Consider the following 23,607-nt stretch of genomic DNA (forward strand, 5'->3'; position numbering starts at 1 on the left):
CCTTTATTATCTACATATCAATCTTCTTCTTTGTCTTACAAATGACTAAATGTCTTCTTCCTATATCCCCACAGGGTATTGCTAATCCTGCCAGTTGAACCCCTAGCAACAGTTGCTGGGGAGATCCATACCATTCCTGGCCCCTTTTGCCTTTTGCCACCCCTTCTCTAACAATGTATGGTATTGTCAAACCTCTTCTGTTTCTGTCTTTTGTCTCTTCTGGGTCCTGAGCTGGCGGAGGGCAGGTGTGTAGAGGCTGATGCCAGCCATTGCAGTTGGCGCCACGTGGCTTAACCAGGTGTGCCACCGCCTGACTCTGAGGTGCTCGTATGAATGAAGATTTGTATTGCTTTGCTGCCACGAGCTTAGTCCCTGGGTCATCTCTTTCTCTCTTGCAATGCTAGTCTGATACCACACTGCTTTTCAGAGAGGATCAGTAGTACTGCAGCTGTCTTGGGGTGAGGCTTCTCTGCTTCATCTGTTTATCTGCCAGTTTTATACACAGATCCAGAACAGTCAGTCTCAGAAAGTGACTCAGCCAATAGCAACTGGAGCCTCTCTGGATATGGGGCCTTTGGTGTAGAATGAGTTCTGCCTTTACCACACAGGTCTTAGACAATACAGGACAACCAGTATTGTCTGTTTCCCAAGAAAGCAATCTGGTGCAGCTTCAGTGGCCTGAACAATGATCCTCAGTAACTTCTCTGTTCCTGCTTTAGAATCCAACCCCCACAGGTCATCATGAATTCTAATTCAGGCTGGAGTAACAAGTCTGGAGCTGTGGGCCCCACAGATACCCCACTATATCTAGTACCTGGCACATAAAGACCTTGCTGCATATTCTCCTGGGCTTGAGGTCACAGGACTGGGCTGCAGCAGGTATGTGTGTAGTCAGGAGGGTTCCCAGGCAGGGTTGGAGGATGCTGTTAGGCTGAAGAGCCAAGTGCTGAGACCTTCTTTCACCTGCTGTGCCCCGTAGTCCAACTGTTCCACTGAAGCCCTATGGGATGGGGGTGGGAGGCTGGGGAGTGGCTCCTGAGTGGCTGGATGGTGGGAAGGTGAGGGCTGTAAAACAGGTCTGGGAAATGGGGATTTTTTTTTTCCTTCCTGGCTGCTTCATGCTCAGGACAGGGACTACTGTGCTGCAGGGTCATTTGGATGCACTCCATCCTCCCACTGTGGTCTGAGAAGATGCTTGGGATGATTTCAGTGCTCTTGAATTGGCTGATGCTGTCTTTGTGACCTAACATATGGTCTATCCTTGAGAATGATCCATGTGGATTTGAGTAAAATGTGTATTCCAGTTTCTTGGGATGAATGACTCTGAAAATGTCCAATAGTTCTAGTTTATCTATCTCTTCATTTAGCTCCCTTATGTCTTTACTGATTTTCTTCCTGGATGATCTGTCAAGTTGAGAGAGTGGGGTGTTGAAGTCCCCTACTATGATTGTGTTACTGTTAATATATTGCTGTAGCTCTTTCAGTAGAAGTTTGATGTATTTAGATGGCTTCTCATTGGGTGCATAGATATTAATAATTGTTAAGTCCTCTTGATTGATCCTCTGAGCATTAAGTAGTGTCCATTCCTATCTTTTTTAATCTTATCTATTTTAAAGTCTATCATGTCAGATATGAGAATAGCTATTCCTGCCCTTTTTTGTGGGCCATTGGCTTGACTGATAGTTTTCCATCCTTTCACTTTAAGTCTGTGTTTATCTTGTTGCGTTAGGTGAGTTTCCTGTAGACAACATATTGTTGGGTTGTGTTTTCTGATCCATCTTCCTACTCTGTGTCTTTTAATAGGTGAATTCAGGCCATTGACATTTATTGATATCAAAGATTGAAGATATTTTAACGCCATTCTTGTAGAGTTTTAGAGTGTTTTGATATATGTCCTATTTGTGGTGGTCTGGTTGTTTATAGGAGACCCTTCAGAACTTCTTTCAGGGCAGGCTTGGTGATGGTTGCTTCCTTCAACTGTTGCTTGTCTGAGAAGGTTTTGATGCTTCCATCTAGTCTGAATGACAATCTAGCAGGATATAGTATTCTTGGCTGAAAGCCTTTCTCATTGAGCACTCGATGGATATCTTGCCATTCTCTTCTGGCCTGTAGTGTTTGTATGGAGAAGTCTGCTGCTAATCTTATGGGTTTTCCTTTGTAAGTGACTCTTTGTTTTTCTCTTGCAGCCTTGAGGATCCTTTCTTTATCCTTATTCCTTTCCATTCTAAGTATGACATGTCTTGGTGTCTTTAGGTCTGGGTTAATTCTGTTTGGGACCCTCTGGGCTTCTTGAATCTTTATGTCTTTGGTGTTGTCTAGACTAGAGAAATTTTCAGCTATTATGGCCTGGAGAATGCTTTCTTCCTCTCCTTCTCTTTCTTCCTCTGGTAAGCCAATAATGCGTATATTGTTTCTTTTGAAGTCATCCCATAGGACTCTGTTGTTGTTTTCAGCATCTCTTAATCTCTTTTTGAGATCTCTTACTTATTTTTTAGTTGTCTCTAATTCATCCTCAATCTTGCTAATTCTGTCTTCAGCCTCATAGATTCTGTTCTCTCTGCCCTCTACTGCTTTCTGGAGTTCATCTGTTTTGTTGCCCTGCTCTGATACTGTTTTAGCTTGTTCAGCTAGTTGCCTTCTTAGCTCAGAGATTTCAGCTTTCAGCTCTCTAATAACCATGAGATTATTAGAATTTTCTTCCATATTCTCATTTGTTGTTCCTGCATTTCTGATTACAATTTTTTCAAATTCTTTACTCACTCCTGTTATTATTTCCTTAGCTAATGTTTGGATGTTGAACTCGTTGTTTTGTGCTTCACCCTCTGGAGGACTTTTAGCTGGACTCTTGTCCTGGTTCGAGTCTCCAATATTTTTTCTTGTTGTTTTAGCCATTTTATATATTATGTTATGAGTTCCCTTTATTAGTACTTTTAAAATTATTGATCACTATTGCCTGGATTGACTTGTGTCTAAGTAATTTAATTAAAGGGTTTACTGTGGTGGAAGTTAACAGTTTTTTTTCAACCCCTGAGTTGGAGCTCAGTGGTGTAAAAGCCTCTTTTTTATCTTCCCTGTAGGCTATGGGTGCCTGAGGGCTTTTAAACTATCAATAGGCTTCTTACATTAATCACTGACTCCTGACCAAGAGATAAAGCAGGGTGTGGCAGAGATAATCCAGTGGTTATGCAAAGAGACTTTCACAGCCCCTCAGCTATGCCAAGGAGGTATAGGTCTTCTCCTGAGTTTCCCGGTTAGATCTCTGTACCCTGGTGTCCCTCCCTGTTGCTGCTCCAGATTCTGAGGGTAGTAGCAATGGAGACTCAGAGTTGCACTTGGTGAGTCTCTGGGGAGTCCTTTCCTCCCTTCAGCTGTCCCCTTGTTGTGGAGCAGACTGGAGGTGGTGTCTCCACTGATAAACTGCTGAATGTTAGCAGTCACTCAATCTCTCCTTAGGCCCCTCTCTCCTCTCTGTCACCAGCCACGCGTGTTTGTACTCACGGGTGATTTACTGGGTTCCTGTGGTCATTCTAGTCCTGTCTTGTTTCGGTCCGGGTGGTCTCCTTTGGTATTCCTAGTTGATCCGGGAGAGGAGAGGAGAGGAGAGAAAGCGATCTTGCACTCCATCCTCCCATACACACAACACACAAATGGGTAGAGGTTGACTTCCCTGGCTCCCTCACCCCCTCCCTCCACCACTATATGTATAGTTTTTTTTTTTTCCTCTGCTGCAGCCTCTGGCCCAGAGGAGTTTGCTACAGTCAAGGCTGCTGCATAGGCAGAAGTGGGGAGCACGGAATGGGGAGAGGAAAGCTCCCTTCCATCCCAGTGAGCCCCTGAAAGCCATAAATACCCCAGAACTCTACATCAGGGTCTCCTGAAGCAATGACATAAGCCAATCAAGGTTTGACCTTGGCCAGACCACTAAGCCTTGGTGTAAGATGATCCCTTCTACCTCTTTTCATGACTTCTGGGAAGGCATTGCAGAAAGGAGACTGTTTTTACTGGACTAAGTTTAGCTCTCCAGGTGGGGTGTCATTTCTCCTGTGAGTGCTAATATTTTTGACATGCCAACCCAAGCTTCTCACAACTGTACTCTCCTGCTTCAGTGGCCTGTCGGCATAGGTCTTTAGTGGCTGACTTTCCTGCCAGGATCTGCTCAGGCACCTTCCAGCAGCTGCTCTATTCTCCAGCTCTTAGTAGCTGAAGCCTTAGTTTAAGCCTCTTTATTGGCTGGAGGGAGGAGGGGGACTCCTTGGGGAGAATCACTGTCCCTGCTCAGGAGGGTCCTTCTCTGACCCTGTGGAGAGGAACATGATGCATGTTCAGCCCTGAGGATTGGAGTGACCATTTGGTGACCCTCAATGAGGGATATGCACAGCAGAATCCTGTGAGCACTCCAGATGTCCTGTCTCCAGCTTGTGTGGAGGGGCCCAGGGCTTACTCAGCTGATGTCTGCAAGGTGATCCAGGGCTATCTCTGCTTCCTGCCCACAAAGCAAACCAGCCATCAGGCTGCTCTCTCCTTGGCCCTCCCACCTTATTATTTTTAGTGATCCCAGAGGGCATTAGTAGGAATTGCAGCTTTTAGTTTTTTGTTTATAAATCTAAGCTTTTGCCAAGAAACTTAGGATCCCCCACAATAGGGAGAAAATGGGGAAGGGGCTTCTGGGCCCAGATTCAGCTCAACTTCTCTGTAGCAAGACTAAATCCACTATCTCTTGGGGTTGTTTTGAGGATTAAATCAGATAATGTACACAACAGTGCTTTATAAATGGAAATGTTCTTCTTCCAAGTTAGCAGAGAGAGAGGAAGCAACAATGTTCTCAGGCTTTCTGAAGTCCATGTGACTTATGCTGGGTTACATAAAGACAATTGGTCTGTAATACTGTTTTATGCCTTTTCTTCACCCTATATTATCTCCCTCACACATTTAAATTCCTGTGTATTGGCAATCTACATACTGTATACGTTTTACAGGGTATACCTGTTCAATTCTGTTTCTATCACATTTTGTGTGTTTACTGTTATTAAAAATTTTGGTTGTCCCTAATTATTTTCTCTTCTATTTTTTGAATAGTACTTTGAAAACTTAAAAAAATGTTAAAAATTAAAAATTGAAAAAGCTAGGAGACAGTTCACCGGGTAGGATGCTTTACTGTGTTCAAATCCTGACACCACATGGAAACACTATGGATAATACTGGGGAACTCCATGAAGCAGTTCTGTAGTACCTCTCCTCCCTTTTTACCCTCTACTCCCTTTCTCTCTAAAGTAGATGAATGAGAAAATTGGCTTGGGCCCCTAGAAACAAGCCTAAAATGGGCTTCTGAATAGTGGTATCATGCACACTAGTAGCTACATTAAAAAATGAAAATGCAGATCACATCTATAAAATCTACCCTTATAAAGTGGACAGTTCACATTTTAATCTGTTTATTTCTTTATACATTTTTATTTACTTGCTAATATGAGAGAGGAAAGGACATCACTCTGGCACAGGCAACACTGGAGATCACACTCAAGACCTAATGCTTTTAAGTCCAGTGCTTTAGCCACTGAGCCACCTTTCAGACAGAATTTTTAAAACCATTTTATTTATTTATTTGTAAAATGGAAATATTGACAAGATTGTAGAATCAGAGGGGTAGAATTCCATACAATTCCCAATACCAGAACTCTATATACTTTCCCCTCACTTGATAGCTTCCCTATTCTTTATACCTCTGGGAGTATGGACCCAGTATCATTACGGTGTACAGGAGGTGGAAGGTCTGGCTTCTGTAGTTGCTTCTCTGCTGAACATGGACATTGGCAGGTTGATCCATACTCACAGCCTGTCAGACAGATTTTAAATCTGCTTATAAAGTTGTGTAACTACTACCTAATTCTTTCTTTTTCTTTTTTTTAATTATAAAAAGGAAACACTGACAAAACCATAGGATAAGAGGGGGCACACACAATTCCCATCACCAGAACTTTGTATCCCATCCCCTCCCCTAATAGCTTCCTTATTCTTTATCTGTCTGGGAGTATGTACCTAAAGTAATTATGGGGTACAGAAGGTGGAAGGTCTGGCTTCTGTAATTGCTTCCCTGCTGAACATGGGTGTTGATAGGTCGATACCTGTCACCATCAACCCAGAAATGTTTACTTTGGTGCCCTACTCCAAATTTGGTCAAATCCTGCTTTGAGTTTCTCTTTCTGTTCTTTCACAACTTCTGTTTATGAGTGGGATCATCCCATACTCATCTTTGTCTTTCTGACTTAGCTCACTTAACATAATCCCTTCTAGCTCCATCCAAGATGGGTCAGAGAAGGTGGGTTCATTATTCTTAATAGCTGAGTAGTATTCCATTGTGTATATATACCACAGCTTTCTCAGCCATTCTGTTGTTGGGCACCTGGGTTGCTTCTAGGTTTTAGCTATTATGAATTGTGCTGCTATGAACATAGGTGTACACATATCTTTTTGGTTGGGTGTTATGAATTCCTTGGGATGTATCTATCCCTAGGAGAGGAATTACTGGGTCATATGGAAGGTCCATGTCTAGTTTTGTGAGAGTTCTCCAGACTGCTCTCCACAAAGGTTGGACCAATTTACATTCCAACCAGCAGTGCAGAAGAGTTCCTTTGTCCCCACAGCCTCTCCAGCATTTGTTGCTGCTGTTCTTTTTTTATGTATGCCATTCTCACAGGGTTGAGGAAACAATATCATTTTTCCATTCAACATATTGATGAAATAGAATTTATTTTTTTATTTCTTTTTTAAATTTTATTTATTTATTTTCCCTTTTGTTGCCCTTGTTGTCTTTTTGTTGTTGCTGTAGTTGTTGTTGTTGGATAGGACAGAGAGAAATGGAGGGAGCAGGGGAAGACAGAGAGGGGTAGAGAAAGATAGACACCTGCAGACCTGCTTCACCGCCTGTGAAATGACTCCCCTGCAGGTGGCCAGAGCTGTTCTTCTTCTTCTAGCGTTTGCCCTTCTTTTGTAGCCAGTCAACAGCGTCAGGTTGAGCCTGATGTCTGCTTGTTGCTGGCTTTGAAAGTGACTGGGATCCATGTGGATTCAGTCGGCTAGGAAGGATCGTCAGTTTCCCCAATAAATGGGTACTCACGGGATGCACCACGAGAAGGTCGATCCAATGCGTCCCCCAGAGCTGTTAATACACCATGTCAAACCTTTTTCCTTTTTTTCCCCATCATTTTTTCTTATCATCTTTATTTATTGGATAGAGACAGCCAGAAGTCAAGAGGGAAGGGGGTGATAGAGAGGGAGAGAGACAGAGAGACACCTGCAGCCCTGCTTCACCACTCGCAAAGCTTTCCCCTGCAGGTGGGGTCCGGGGGCTTGAACCTGGGTCCTTGTGCATGCTTGTAATACATGCTCTCAACCAGGTGAGCCACCACCCGACCTTTGCTGGCATTTTTTTTTTTTTAGTATTTTTTTTCTGTCTATCCACTTTCAGGCAAGTTTATTTATAAACTTACCACTCATACTGATATTAAAGTTACCTATAATTAATTAATTATATATTTAAGTATAGACTGAATTAATTTCCCCTAAATGCTCATTACTTTCATTTTTTCTTATTTTATTTAATTTACTATTTATAAAAGGAAACATTAACTAAACCATAGGATAAGAGGGGTACAACTTCACACAATTCCCATCACCAGAACTCTGTATCCCATCCCCTCCTCTGATAACATTCCTATTCTTTAACCCTCTGGGAGTATGGACCCAAGGTCGTTGTGGGATGCAGAATGCAGAAGGTCTGGCTTCTGTAATTGCTTCCCTGCTCAACATGGGTGTTGACAGGTCGATCCATACTCCCAGCCTCTCTTTCTCTTTCCCTAGTGGGAAAGGGCTTTGGGGATGCTGAGCTCCAGGACACATTGGTGGGGTTGTCTGTCCAGGGAAGTCTGGTTGGCATCATGCTAGCATGGAACCTGGTGGTTGAAAAAAGAGTTAACATACAAAGCCAAACAAATTGTTGACCAGTCATGGAACTAAAGGCTAGAATAGTGCATATGAAGAGTTGGGGCGGGGGTCCTCCATTTTGTAGATAGCAAGTAGGCATATTTTAGTTATATTCCAAAGGGCCTGTGGCTATCCTAGTTTTTTTTTTTTTCCCTGAACCTGAAATTGGATATGTTGGTGGATCCTAATTATTGACTGGGAAGGTGGTTTCATGGCTGACAGAAGGACCTGAAAGCTGGATCAGGGAAGAGAGTAGCTCCCAATTATGGGAATGGTGTATAAATATTGTTGATTATAAACCCCATCGATTTGATGTGATCTGGGGCCCATATTCAGCTTAGGAGCCTATGTGACTCTGCATCCCTCTAGATCTGAGTTCACATTCTGTGGTCATAGGTAGGAATGTTCCAAGATGCCCCAGTATCAGGACCCATCTTCCTCAGGTGTAGCATAGAGTATATTGTTCAGCCTCCCTTTGGAGGATGGGACATTCTCTACCATTGTTGATCCAAGCTGAGGACAAGGTCCAATGGGGGCACACAAAGGGGTCTATTGTGTTGTTCCTGATAGGAATGAATGGTTACAATGGAGAGAGGGATTTATTCAAGTTCTAGGCCCATCATGTCTGTTTGGAAAGCTCAAGACTCCCCAATTAGGGCCCTAGCTGATGGGGTGGCCTGATAGTGACTAAATTGTCATCATTGAAGTATGCCAGTCTCTTGCCCTTATTCAGCTTTTACAGTCCTTGCTTTGATGAGGTTACCTTTGGAGTGAGTATGAGAACTGTAATAGGAAGTAAGTGAGGAGGGTATCTAAGTCTAAGTGGACACTATCTCATTATGAACTTTTTACTGACTCACTACAGACTATTGTGTATTTTTGCTTGCAGGTATATATTTTGCCCTAATTTATGGATACATATGAACATATACTCTATCTCACGGGACCTAGTTTATATCTAGGTTTTGGGATTTTATTAGGAATTGAACCTCCTGATATGGAATTTGAGAAATACTGTGAAAGGAAAGGTCTCAACTGAGTAATGAGGCTGAAGGGTTGACATTCCATGCCTGACGTCTCTGGACAGTCTGAAGTGAAGCATGCTGAGGTGGTACTCATTGCGTTGATTAGTTTGGGATCGGCAGATGCAGTATCATTTGATATTGAGAGAAGCATGCAGGAAAGTGACCCCACCCTAGAGGTTCCAGGACTGTGGGAAATATAGGCTCTAAAGAGGAAGCGGGATGATTCTGTTGTATTTGGGCTTAAGGAGACAATAGATAGTTTTTGCTATAATCACATTATTTGGCAATTGGGTTAACTTTAAAATATCCCTTTGTCTGGATTTGTTGTATCATACACAACATCACCATAATTTATACCCTTTGACATTAGTTGCATATAGCTGTGCAACCAGTTGCTTCCTTCTCCCTGGTGTAAGCTTTTAAGAGAGTCAACATATCAAAGACTCAGCCTATGTATTAAAAAGACTCAGTCTGTGCTTTAAAAAGTTTGAGACATTCAATCAATTTACCCCTCTCATATTAATTAAATAGTAATTTATATGACTACAGATTGGTAGGAATGTACATAAACACCATTCCCACCACCAAAAGACTGTGCCCCATCACCCCTCTCCCCCCCACCCTGTGAAGCTGAACATCTACCTTCACCCTCAACCCAGAGTTTTTACTTCAGTGTCCTACTCCAAATTCAGTCAAATTCTGCTTTGAGTTTCTCTTTCTGTTATTCTTTTGATTATTATTTATTTAATTTTTTAAAAAAGGAGACATTGACAAAATCATAGGATAGGAGGGGTACAACGCCACACAATTCCCACCACCAGATCTCCATATCCCATCCCCTTCCCTGATAGCTTTCCCATTCTTTAGCCCTCTGGGAGTATGGACCCTAGGTCATTGTGGTTTGCAGAAGGTGGAAGGTCTCGCTTCTGTAATTGCTTCCCCGATGAACAAGGGCATTGACTGGTCATTCCATACTCCCATTCTGCCTCTCTCTTTCCCTAGTAGGGTGGGTTCCTGCGGAAGCAGAGCTCCAGGACACTTTGGTGGGTTCGGTGTCATATGTCCAAGGAAGTCTGGTCAGCATCATGCTGGCATCTAGAACCTGGTGGTTGAAAAGAGAGTTAACATGCAAAGTCAAACAAATTGTTGAACAATTATGTACCTAAAGGCTGGAATAATGCAGATGAAGTGTACATAAACATCCTTCCTTTAACTTTTGTCTGTCAGAGAAAGTTTTGATCTCTCCATCTAGTTTGAATGAAAGTCTAGCAGGATATATTATCCTTGGTTGAAACCCTTTTTCATTCAGGGCTCGATAGATATCTTGTCATTCTCTTCTGGCTTTTAGAGTTTGAGTAGAGAAGTCTGCTGATAATCTTATGGGTTTTTCCCCTGTATGTGACTTTTTGTTTTTCTCTTGCAGCCTTTAGGATCCTTTCTTTATCCTTGCTTCTTTTCATTGTAACTATGATGTGCCTTTGTTTCTTCAGGTCTGAGTTGATTTTGTTTGGGACTCTCTGAGCCTCTTGAATCTTAATGTCCTTTCTGTTGTTTAGGTCTGGGAAGTTTTTTTTTATTATTATTTCCTCTAGAATATTTACTTCCCCTTTCTCTCTTTCTTCCTCTGGTAGGCCAATTATACGAATGTTACTTCTTTTGAGATCATCCAGTATGTCTCTGTTGTTGTTTTCAGTGTCTCTCAATTTCTTTTTGAGCTCTTTTACCTCTTCCTTTGTTTTTGCTAGCTCATCCTCTGTCTGGCTAATTCTGTTTTCTGCTTCTGTTAGCCTGCTTTGCCGGCTCAGTTTCTTTCTTCAGTTCAGTTATAGTATTAGCTTGTTCTGCTAATTCACCTTTTAGTTCAGCTATTTCAGCTTTCAGTTCTCTAATTACCTTGAGCTAGGTTGTGGTTTCCTTGAGGGCCTCATCTGTATTTCCCTAATTCTGATACCCCTTTCCTCCATAGTTGTCTTCATTTCTGTGATTATTAGGTTTATTATTGCTCACATACTTTTCTTATCTATGGTTACTTCTGAATTATTTGGAATTTCTTTTGGGCTCCTGTCTTGATTTATTGTGTTAGCAGTTTTATTTGCTCTTGATTTAGCCATTTTCTTTTTATTGATGTGTTTTTGTTTGTTTATTTTTGTTTTTTACCAGAGCACTGTTCAGCTGTTGATGTGTTTTTTATTTTTCTGTTCTGTCATTCTTCAGTTGTTGTGTTTTGATTACAAGTCACGCTATATTAAATACTTTTATGAAAAATGTAGTTACCCAACCTCAGAAGTTACCACAATAGTAACTCAAGCAAGGATTGATACAGTTCAATCAGTACCAGTTAGCCAAACAACAGCTCGAGTCCAAGAAAAAATAGCAACCAAATCCAAAGGAAAAAGAAGGAGACAGGAAAAAAGGAAAAGCAAGAATAGACAATTTTGCAAATCTACTATCCATTGTAAATTCTAGGGATAGCAAGAGGAGAAAGGGAAGTAGATAAGAGAGACACACACACACAGAGTTCACTGTGAGTCAGATTTCTTCCCTAAAGTAATTCACAAATGAGTAGTGTCACTAGCGGTAGCGGAACGCAGAAAAAGGAGGTTTGGAGCAGAAAGGGAACTCAATCCTTTATTTGCACTGGCACCTCAGAGTTGGGTGAGAGAACAGCAGTTTGGGCCATGTGGAGGTAGCAAAAAGGGCCGCCTCGCACAGCAACCTTCCCTGTGTCTAATCACCGAAGTGAAAGGCGGGAAAGAGAGAGAGGGGCGGAAGAAGGAGGGCCTTTATGGGAATAGCTCTCACGAGAATGGGAAGGGGGAGGAGTAACCATAGCACTCCAGGTTAGGATAATAACTCTCATGAGAATGGGAAGGGGGAGGAGTAACCAAAGCACTCCAACTATTGTGGGGAATTGACAGTGCCCTGAGGGCACAACATGGCAGAACAGGTTCTCCGAGCATGTCCCAACTCTCGTGGGAACCAGCAATAGCCTGAGGGGGGAACATGGCAGATGTGACTGCATCTGCACAATTTCCCAGCATCTCCCCCTTTCCTTATATCTAATGGCCACAGTATAGGAAACTATACTGTGGAGCAGGTTTAAATGTTTTTAAGGAATGCCGTGCTCAGGTGGGAAGATGTAGAATGTTTTTGTGGGGGAGGGAAGGCTTAAATGGCCACCAACCTTGTGAGATTCATGTGTCCCCCCTGTGCTCAACCCCTCTTTAGAGAGAGAGACTTACCTGGAGGGACTCGTCTCATACGTTAAGCTCTGCCAGGCTCAACCATCTCCTCACAATATTTCTACATCTTACTCTATCTTTCTATGAAGTCATTGCATTATGATGGTTCAACGTCTGTAAAAGACTCTATCTGTGACAGAGGAATAGTAGTGTAGGGGTGAGCAGAAACCTTTTGGGCATAAACCTGAATGATATAACAAAACAGTATGGGACAAGTAGGGGAACAGTAAGAGCCAGTGTGATGCCAAGGGGAGGCTTGGTGCTCAAAGGGGCATTTTCTGTCTTTGGGGGTGTCTCCTGCCTCTGGAGGCATTTCATTGTCTCAAAGGGTGTTTCATGTGTCTGGGGCCAGTATCTAATAAGGGGGGTTTTCCTGTATCTGGGGACAGGGCTTGCAGGTGGGAGGGCATGCCTCCCAAGTGAAGGGGCTGTTCAGCGCTGTACAGTCCCCAAGGCAACTGGCTGTAAGGTCCATGAACTACTGCAGGTCAGTCTTTGAAAAAACAGCAGCATCAAGGGAAGGAAGCTGCTTTAAAATTGTGTAAAGTGTCCAAAGAGTATACAAGCAAGTCCGATAGAAGTCTCAGTCCAAAGTAGATTTGAATTTTTTATAGTAAAAGAGGTTTGGTGCCTTAGCCAACTGAGTATTGGGGGATGTATCTTCCCTATTTATTTATTATTATTATTATTTACTTAATTGAGCCTAGGTGTTTGGTGGCATTCTCAACAGCCATTTGTCTTTGGGGGTAGTAACAGATGTCCGTGGCATGGGTGATGGTATAAAGGGAAATATCTTTAAATTGTTGGCTGACAATGGCAGGCCTGTAGTGGCAAGACGATATACATCAGTTAAGTGTAGGAGAATATGTGAATATTGTTAATTCACATAAGTTGAATATGGAGGAACTTTTTATAGTTTAATACCTTACCATATGAACAGATGATTCTTCATATGAAGGATTGATAGCTGTAATCACTTACTTGTGAAAAAAATAAAACTTGTAACAAGTTAGAGGTTTACTATAATTGATACCTCGATGATTATAATTGGTTTAATTATCTTTATGATTTTGTTTAAAGGTCATCTAATGTTACCTCTTGTAGCAATCTCTACAGCAGGATCTTCAGACCAGTTTTAGTTAAAATACATATTTTGATTTTTTAACTATTTTTACTTTGGACTATAAACAGATTCAGGTTACTTAGAGAGTTAACGCATGTTAGTGACAATGGTTTTAACATTTATAGTGCCAGATTGATGCCAGGTCTGTTGTGGATTAATTTCCACAAGATAGTTTACAGGGCACTTTTGGGGGCCCTCCAAAAGCGCTCTGTATAGAGACTTTGCATTTTAGTTTTGGGGATATATTGTTACGTTAAATATTTAGACTTTACCTTAAATAGTTACTTTTAGCAAATTAATTTTACCTTGTCTGGTAATAATGTAGCTTCAAGGTTATGCTTTTAACCGTTAAGTAAGTGTTTACTAAACTCGAAACATACCTATAAACATTTAGTTATAACACATAGGAGGAGAAAAACTTTTGTTATAAAAACATATCATTTTAAAAACAAATTTAGATCCGTCTTTACTCACAGTTTAAGACTAAGCATTTTACATATATACCAAGACTTATATATAAAAAATTCAAAGAGAGAAAAAAAAATTTTTTTTGGAATGTTTCTGGACATCTCCAGAAACCTTGGCTGCGTCCAGCATTTTTATATAAAGTCAATTAAGTTTTAGAGTACCATGAGCAGATGGGTCATACAAAAATTTTTGGTCATTCAACACACTCACTCACAAAACACAACTGGCCAGACATAACATAAGACATCCAGAGAAGGGGTAGGAGTTAGGGCTCTGTGAGCCAGATTTTCCAGATTCTACCATGTCGTATTATGGATCCTGGGATGCACCCTGCATCTTGTCCTCTTGTAGTATTTCTTGTTCTTCAGGGATAGCAGTGCCATCATGCGGGTATTGTTGGACATGGCGGGCAGGAACCCAGACAGGTTTGGAGTAATTCTGTGGGAAAACACATGCGAAACCCCTCCCCATGGTCAATAGGGGGTCAGGCCCTTTCCAAATTTTATCGAGTGTGTCTTTCCATTTGCCCTTAATAGCTGAGAGGGTAGATGGTGTTTGACAATGAAGAATAATAGGAGGTAGGTCCGAGTTATTGTAAATATTAAAGAGATTTAATGTAGTTAAGGCTTTTGCTAGCTGGATATTGGGGGGGTACATTCCTCCTTTATCTTTATTTAATTGAGCCTTAAGGGTTTGATGGGCCCTCTTGACAATGCCTTGTTCCTGTGGATTATAGGGAATGCCTGTGGTATGAGTAATGTTCCAGAGGGAACAAAAATCTTTAAATTGTTTGCTGGTAAACATAGGGCCATTGTCAGTTGTCTATTGAAGAAGTAAGCCCATTACAACAAAACAGGAGAGCATATGGCTTATAAGCTTTTTAGAGCTTTCTCCCATCTGAGCTGTTGCCCACATAAATTTAGAAAAGGTATCAGTTGAGACAAACACATATTTTTGTTTGCCAAAGTTTGGTATGTGGGTGAATTCAGAAATCAAAAGAAGGAGGAAGGAAAAAAAGAAGACAAAAACCAAAAGACAAAAAAAAAAGCAGTGAAAGGAAAGAGTTTTATTTTTATTTCTTATTTTTGAATTTGCTAGGAGGAGGGAGAAAGGAGAGTGGAGGGAAGAGGTAGAGAGAAACAAGTTCCTCTCACAATGGATAGGACACACAGTCACTGAGCAATGGAGAAAACAACAACAGTTAATTTTGGTCAGAGACCTTTTATCCTCTTTCTCCTATCACCTTTTCCTCACTGGGAGTATGAATCAAAGTTGGTTTGGGGGTGCAGAAGGTAGGAGTTGGCTTCTGTAATTGCTTTTCTGCTAGATGTGAACATTCCCAGGTAGATCTATAACTCTAGCCTGTTTCTGTCTTTCCCTAGTAGGGTAGGGCTCTGGAGAGGTGAGGTTCCAAGGACACATTGGTCAGGTTGTCTGCCCAGAGAAGTCAGGGTGGAAATCTTGGTAGCATCTGCAACTTGGTGTCTGGAAGGTGGCAGGACATAAAGTGATACAAAATGGTTAATGAATAGAAATGGAAAAATAGGAACAAAGCAGATGAGATTAAGGATCTTAGTGTGGAAGGGAGCTAGGAAGTCCATATTAGACATGTTCCTAGGGGCCCAGAACTATGATAGTTTTTGCTTGAGTTTGATAGCTAACATGAAGTTAGATAGAAACATTGTTTGAGAAAATGGTGTCAGAGTAGAGGAAAGGGCTAGAGAGTTGCATTAGGGTAGAGAGTAGCTCCCATTCTTGAAAATATTCTGTGGGTAGAATTAACTTTACCTCAATCCATCCAATCCAGGGTCCATATTTATATTTAGCACAAGAGCCTTTGTAACCTTTAAGTCCCTACTGGTCTGAGCTCAAAGTTTATGGTCACAGCTGGGAACATTGCAGGTTGCTCTTATTTCAGGACTAGTCGTCCTTAAGTAGCAGGGATAGAGTCCCTTTGGAAACCGGAGCAGTTCCTATCATAGCTGCTCTGTGGTGAGGGCAAGGTCTTGAGGGCCCACAAGAGGGCTTGTGATTATGTTCTTGATAGAAGTGACCAGTGGTGATGCAGAGAGGGATCCCTTAGAGGCCTAGGCCCATCATATTTGTGTGGGAATCCAAGAATTTCCTTTCTAGTACCCCAGATGGTGAGGTGGTATGATATTGACTAAAAGGGCCATTATTAAGTGAGCCTGTCTCTTGTCCTTATCCGACTTTTGTAGTCCTCTCTTTGTCTGATGACTTTAGACGTTTTGAGTGTCATTTGTTCAGCCAAACTAGAATTAGTTTTTTGGGATTTGTCTTCTTTGGATCTTTCTGTTAGATTTCTAAGCTAATTTGGTCTAAGTCAAATTGATTAGAGAATTTATGGTGCTTTCTTTAGGCACTACAACTAGGATTCCAGGTCTATTAGTTTAATCATCAAGAACTTGAATACTATTACTTTGAGTTATATAATTATTTATAACTTACGGCTACATGTACACCTATACCTAGTACCGTAAATGCTACCCCATATCCAGTATCTGGAACTTTGTTAGATGATATGCTGTCTAAAGTGGATGTAGGTAGTCCCATGTGTTAGGAAAGATATCAACTAGGTTTGAAGAGTTGTGAGGTTGACATCTCAGGTTCTGTATTTCTGGTTGCAGTCCATCATAAGAATTCAGTAGTGGCATAATGTGGGATGGTATCACTAGTAGTAATTTGGTTGAGGCCTTCAGAGGTGGTATGATGGTAAGGAATTAGAAAGAAGAAATATTGAGAAGTATGGGCATAGTCCTAGAGGTTACAGGACTAGGAGAAATGGGGATCTTAAAGAGAATGCAAGAGGTATTTTTTAGTCTTAGAAAGAGTTTAGAATAGAAATAATTAATTGTTGTTAAAACCAGGTTAGTTGGGGGTTTGTTTTTATGCTAATCGAATGGTTAGCATCTGTTGTAGTATACTAGACTGCACTTTGCTCTATGCCCTTTAGTGGTGTCTGAACATCTCCACATTTTAGATACTGACAGGGCCAAATGGTCTTGATCTGTCTTGCCTAAAGCTGTAGTTGACTTAGATGTTTTAAAAGCTATGTAAGCACATATATTTTTAAGAGCTTCTATATAGTTTAAGCCCAGTGTCATAGTCAAACTGTTTTCCCAGAAAACTTGCAGTCACAAAACCTCCATCTCTAGTGGTATTCCTGCAGCTTCACTCACAATGGATGCTGCTCCCTTTTGTGGCCAGTGTCATGACTTTCAAGCTGCTTTCTACTAGAATGAGGAGCCTTCTCTTCCTCTCAGAGTTGCTGCCTGTGCAGATTTGAAGGACAGCATGAATGAAGGTCAGATGTCTGGGTCTCTCCTGCCATGATCCTGTGACCTTGGACAAGCCTTGGAGATGAGCAGACAGGAAATCACATTTGTGAAGGTCTTTCCAGAAGAAAGTGATTCTATCTGCTTGTGCTTTTATCCTATCCTTACTCACATGTCAGTGGCTTTTTTTGAATCTTTAGCTTCAACCAAGAAAATGATACTAGGAGTCAAGGGAGGCCATTTTCAGGGAGGAAAAAGTCAGTCCACACCAGTGGGTGATAACTAAGAAAAAAAATTGATGGATTGAGCATCATTAGGTGGGCTGTCTCACTAATTTCACATTTTTGTGCTTTGCTCTATGACCTATTCTTCAGGGAGGTACCATGGTTATAATTATGCATGTAAACTCTGAAAAAGCTAACCAGAAAAAGATCAAAGTCCATAAATCTATGGGCTGTGCCAGACACAGGTGCACCTCCTGAAACTTGAAATTAAGGCATAAAGGAACCTCTCTTTTACACAGTGGTTAATAAACCTATGAAATGCAGTCTCCCTAGGACTGAGAGAGGATAAAAATAGGAAAAGGGCCCCTTAAGGATTTGCTAAACTAATGAATAGTAAGCAAATAACAGGGCTTCTTAAGGACTCTGTTGTGTTCGCCACATCAAAAATTCATCTCTTCTCAATGTGTTAACTGTCCTGTATATACTCTTAAATTTACTGTAATTCTCTAATCTTAAGACACAGTTTTTTTCTTTAATATTTGAACATCTCTGAAGTTGAGTTTACCATCACTGGGGTAACAGTTGGGTTTCTTTCTCAATGTTTATAAAATAATGTTACTTTCACTGTGGATGACATTTTCAGTTTGATGAAGTCTAGTACATCTTTTCCGTTCAGTGCCTTTCCAGGCACTAGTCTCATACTTCCAGTTGCCCTGGATATGTGTCAGATAACCACTTCAGAGTTAGCAGATTTAGAACTAGAGCCATCATGGTATTTTTCTCATGAACCAATAATTAGTTCTTCTAATTTCCTTATTTTTAAATGTCAACTATTCTTTGAATTGTTTGGTTAGCAGTTCTTCTCCTGCAGCCCCTGCAGTAACAGAAATAGTAGCCTGCATTTATCAGCAAGTGTTTTCTGCATGCCAGGCACTGCTCCAAGTTCTGTCTATGTGTGAACTCATTACTAGTCCTATCAGAGGTGGTGAAACGAATCTTCCTCTTTTCTCTGTGAGCTGGAGCCACTCACCCAGGTCAGGGGACTAAGAGATGGCTGCATAGGTACTTGAACCTGGGTAGCCTGGCTCTCAAGACCAAACTGCAGGAAAGACCAAACCTTTCTCATATGCAGCCAGGCACCACACAGCTTTTCTTCACCCATGCAGTAGTGTTTTTGTGTTGCCTGTTACTTCCTTTGCTCTTATCCTGGGTTCTTCCTCCCATTGCAGTAGATGCTGGCTCATCATTTTCATTATGACTGCCCTGCTCTGTTCATCCTGCAGATTATTAATGAGCTCACCTTCCCAGGCACTTTCCTCTTTCACTTTCACTTTCACTTTCCTCTCCTGTCACATTATTAATTTTAAACAATTTTATTGACTCACCTTTGGTTTACAATATTATAAAATATTGAGAGTATAGCTTCACACCTCTTTGTGTCTAGCTTCTTTTTTTTTTTTTTTTGGTCATTGCCATTGAGTCCATTTTTTCATATAAAAAGATGTCCAGCAAAACAGCTCTCTTGGATAGTATACCTGCTTTTCTATGCATATGGCCCAGGCTTGAGATGGGTCCCTCGCTAACCCCCAACTCTGTCTCTGTCTGAAAAACTTGACCCAGTGAAGTCCTGACAAATGATGAGAGGTAGGTAGGGTGGGGAAGAGAGAATAACTGTGAGGGAAAGATACCACAATAATGAAGCCTTCTCCTATATGGTGGGGCCCAGGCTCAAACCTGGGTCACACACATGGCAAAGTAGGCACATTGTCCAGGTGAGCTATCTTGATGATCCATTTAGCATATTAAAAAAATTGGTGGGGACTGGCAAAATAGCTCAGTTTAGATAGTGTGCTTGCTTTGTCATGTGCACAACTCAGGTTCAAGCCCAGCCCCCACTATATGTAAGGAAGCTTCAGTGCTGTGTTCTCTCTCTCCTTCTCTGTCTATCTGAAAAAAAAAGTGGATTGGAGTAATGAGCTTCAGTTATAACAAAAAAAAAAGTTTTATTGGGTTGGACAGACAGCCCACTGAGTAGGGCATGTGCCTTATTACGTACATGGCCCAGGTTTTTTTTTTTTTTTTTAGTGATTTAATATTGATTTACAAAATTACATGTCAACAGGGTTATAATTTCATACTGTACCCACCAACGGAGTTCTGAATCCTCAGCCCCCTCCATTGTAAGCTACTGCAGCTTGTCTTAAGGTTGCAGATATGGATTAACTACAGCTGTCTACATTTGTACATAATTGGTCCCCTATTCTTCCAGGTTCAGTTCTCTCTCCCCCTCCAAGCCACACACAATCCTATTACTACATACAAATGTCCCTCCCCTTTTCCTCCTCTCTCTCTGGGTCCTAATGGATCTGCAGTTCAGAGCCCTTTTATCCTCTTCATCCTATCACGTCTCCCCCACTGGGAGTGCAGATCTAAATTGTTTTTGGGGTGCAGAAGGTAGGAGTTCTGGCTTCTGTAATTGCATTCCACTGGACATGGGTGTTGGCAGGTCAATCCATACCCTCAGGCTGTTTCTGTCTTTCCCTAGTACGGTAGAGCTTTGGAGAGGCAAGGTTCCAAGGACACATTGGTGAGGTCGTCTGCCCAGAGAAGTTAGGGTGGAAATCATGATAGCATATGCAACTTGGTATCTGGAAGGTGGCAGGATACAGAGTAAGTCAAAATGGTTAATGAACAGGAACCAAAAAGGTAGAAATAGAGCAGATGAGATTAGGGATTTTAGGGTAGAAGGGAGCTAGGAAGTCCATTTTAGGCGCCCATGACTGTGGTAGTTTTTGCTTGAGTTTGATAGCTAACATGAAGTTGGATAAAAATAGTGTCTGAGGAAATGGTGTCAGAATAGAGGAAAGGACTAGAGAGCACTGTCAACCCACACATGGGTTTCTTTAAGACACATGAAATTATTTTTATTTATTTATTATTGGATAGAGACAGAGACATTGAGAGGGGAGGGGAAGATAGAGAGGGAGAGAGACAGAGACACCTGCAGCCCTGCTTTACCACTTGTGAAACTTTCCCCCTGCAGGTGGGGACCAGGGGCTTGAACCTGCATCCTTGTGCACTGCAATGTGTGTACCTATGCAGGTGTGCCACCACCTGACCCCAACACATGAATTTTTTTTTTAAGTTGAATTATCTTGTTCACATTTAAAAACTATAAGATTATACTTAATGATCCAGATGTTCTAGAAAAAATTGCAAGACTTAGTCACCCTGGCTAAATTTGATAAGACACCATCTATCTGGCTCAGTTTGGAGACACCGCCCCACAACTTCCTCAGGCTTCTGTCACCCCTGCCTGGTGTGAAGCCCTTGACCTGTGGCCTAAACTCACCTTTCCACAGTCCAGTTCAGCTTATGTCTTCCACCACAGACTGCACATCCAAGGACCACTCACTGCACCCCACATTTTTCTTTTTTTTTTATGTATGTAATTTTTTTCTTTATTGGGGGGAATTAATGATTTATAGTCAACAGTAAAATACAGTAGTTTATACATGTGTAATAACATTTCTCAGTTTTGCACATAACAATTCAACCCCCTCTAGGTCCTCCTCTGCCATCATGTTCTAGAACCTGAACCCTCCCCCTGACCCTAGAGTCTTTTACTTTGGTGAAATACATCAAATCCAGTCCAAATTTTGCTTTGTGTTTTCTTATTTTTCAGCTTCTCTTTTTTATTATTAGTTATTTGATACCAAAAGACAAGATTGTGGGATAAGAGAGACACAATTCACACAACTCCCACCACCACCGTACCACATCCCATCCCCTCCACTAGAAGCTTCCCCATTTTTTTTTTTTTGCCTCCAGGGTTACCACTGGGCTCAGTGCCTGCACTACAAATCCACTGCTCCTGGAGGCCATTTTTTCCCTCTTGTTGCCTTTGTTGTTGTTATTATTGCTGTCATTGTTCTTGAATAGGACAGAGAGAAATCAAGAGAGGAGGGGAAGACAGAAGGGGAGAGAAAGATAGACACCTGCAGACCTGCTTCACCACATATGAGGCAAACCCCCTGCAGGTGGGGAGCCAGGGGCTCGAACTGGGATCCTTGTGCCAGCCCTTGTACTTCGTGCCATGTGCGCTTAATCCACTGTGCTACTGTCCAGCCCTCCACCTCCATTCTTTATCCTTCTGGGAGTATGGATCTCTATGGGGCACAGAAGGTTGGAGGTTTGGCTTCTATAATTGCTTCTCCACTGGACATGGGCATTGACAGGTCAATTCATATCCCCAGCCTATTTCTACCTTTCCCTAGTGGGGTAGGGTTCAGGGTCAGTGGGGTTCCAGGACACATTGTGCACCCCACATTTAATGCTTCACTATGGTGGTTTAAATGGGAAGCCGTTAAAAAGTGTTTTGGTTGTTAGAATTCCAGGCTCCAGGGCAAGCTGCATTTTACCTCTACCAGCTATGTGACTTCTCTGACCCTCAGTTTTCTTGTATTTTTTAGTGAAGCTAAAAGAGTAGGACCTCTATATATCATTGTAAGGGGGTAAATGACCTTTTCTGGAACCAAAACCTTCTCACACAATAGTTCTTAAGAGACAAGAGGTGGCACACCTGGTTGAACACACATGTTACTATGTGTAAGGACCTGGGTTACCACCTGTTGAGGTGGGGCGAGCTTTACGAATGATAAAGCAGGGCTGCAGGTCTCTCTCTCTCTCAATCTCTCCCTCCCTCTCTCTCTCTGTCCTATCAAGTAAATATTTAAAAAAATGGTTCTCATTGAAGGGAAGTGGCTCAAAGATACTCCTTTCTTCCCATGCTGAGATTTTATCCAGAATAAGTTTGCTCTTTGGACCTGGCAGTGAGAAATCTAGAATAGAAGTGTAATGGGGGGAGGTTGGTCTGGCTATACCTCTGGGAAGCAGACATGTTTGTTGTCCCCTTTTCACAAAGAGCCTCTCAACCTTTTTCCCCACCCACACAGGTCGTACCAGCTTCTATGAGGAGTATGGTGTCATCCGAGATGTCCTCCAGAACCATCTGACAGAGATCCTCACACTTGTGGCCATGGAGCTGCCACACAACATTAGCAGCTCAGAGGCTGTGCTCCAGCACAAACTGCAGGCCTTCCAGGCACTACGGGACCTGCAGAAGAGCAATGCAGTCTTGGGCCAGTACCAGGATTATAGCCAGCAGGTGCGCCGAGAGCTGCACAAGCCAGATAGCTTCCACAGCCTGACACCAACCTTTGCAGGTGGGCTCTGCAGCCAGGTAGTCCCAGTACAGGCACCCTTTGGTGTGGGTTTGAGGGGTCCTCATAAGGTTCCTTAGCAGCCTCAGTCTGCCTTTCTGGCTTCTTAAGGGCATAAAGCAGCAGGTCTGGGCAAAGACTCTCCTATGGTCTCATTCTGTTGTGCAGAAAGATCTAGCTGGAATAAGATCTAGCTTCTGCTCTCATGGAGTTTATGTTCAACCCCCCAGTATGGGTATGAGATAAGGAGGCATCTCACTGTGCAGCCACCGGGCTAGGCAAGCACATGTCCACCAGAGTGATCTCTGGATGGTTTCGAAGACTTAGTTTTGGGGAGTGGGCTGATTTCCGGGGTTAGATAAAAACAGCCATCACAAGAGTAGCAACAAATACCCACTGTATGCCAGCACATAATATGTATGATGTAATCTAATCCACACAAATACTGTACACAACCTGAGGTAAGTAGGGAGCTTTCTTCTTGTTAAGGAGAAGAAGCGTGGACCAGGGAAGTTTCTCATTATGTCAGAGCAGTGAGGGTACAGGTTTTATCCCAGCACTGCTGAATGTTAGAAATAAGCAAGTACTTTGGTCTCTTGTCTCTCTCTGTAGCTCCCTTCCCTAAAAATAAATTAATAGATCTTTAAAAAAAATGTAGCTCAAACTCCATGAAGTTGTAGATACTTTCATGAGGTCACAGAGATAGTGTGGAGAAAAACCAAGGCTGGAACTTGAAATAAGGCATTTGGGTTTAGTTTTGATCACCCTGTCCTGCTGCAGGACTGGCTTTTTGGTACACCACTACCCTTAGGCAACTCCTAGTGATTTCCAGACAGTAGAGAAGCTCCTTTCTCCCAGTTCCCCTCTTCTCCTGCTTTACGCCTCTCAGTGAAACTTCAGGATGGCAGGCTGGAAACTCAATTTCTTTTCTGGGGGAGCATGACTCTGAGAGATTCCCCAAGACATGTGGGTGTTTAGGGTAACCTGAGGTTGCTTTTGTAACCCTGCTTGGGAGAGAGGTTGTGAA

The 23,607-nt window shown here is 42.1% G+C and overlaps 1 protein-coding gene across 4 annotated transcripts in view; it reads left to right on the plus strand.

The window, feature by feature from the left end:
- Window positions 1-23,607, plus strand: part of H6PD (hexose-6-phosphate dehydrogenase/glucose 1-dehydrogenase) — a 41,496-nt gene that overhangs the window by 12,998 nt on the left and 4,891 nt on the right. For all 4 annotated transcript variants that reach the window (XM_060201419.1, XM_016192954.2, XM_060201420.1 and 1 more), the window contains one exon: window positions 22,314-22,583. In XM_060201419.1, coding sequence (XP_060057402.1) covers window positions 22,314-22,583 — 270 coding nt within the window. The remainder of the gene's footprint in view (window positions 1-22,313; window positions 22,584-23,607) is intronic.

Source organism: Erinaceus europaeus, chromosome 11 (genome assembly GCF_950295315.1).
Source record: "Erinaceus europaeus chromosome 11, mEriEur2.1, whole genome shotgun sequence".
NCBI lineage: Eukaryota > Metazoa > Chordata > Mammalia > Eulipotyphla > Erinaceidae > Erinaceus > Erinaceus europaeus.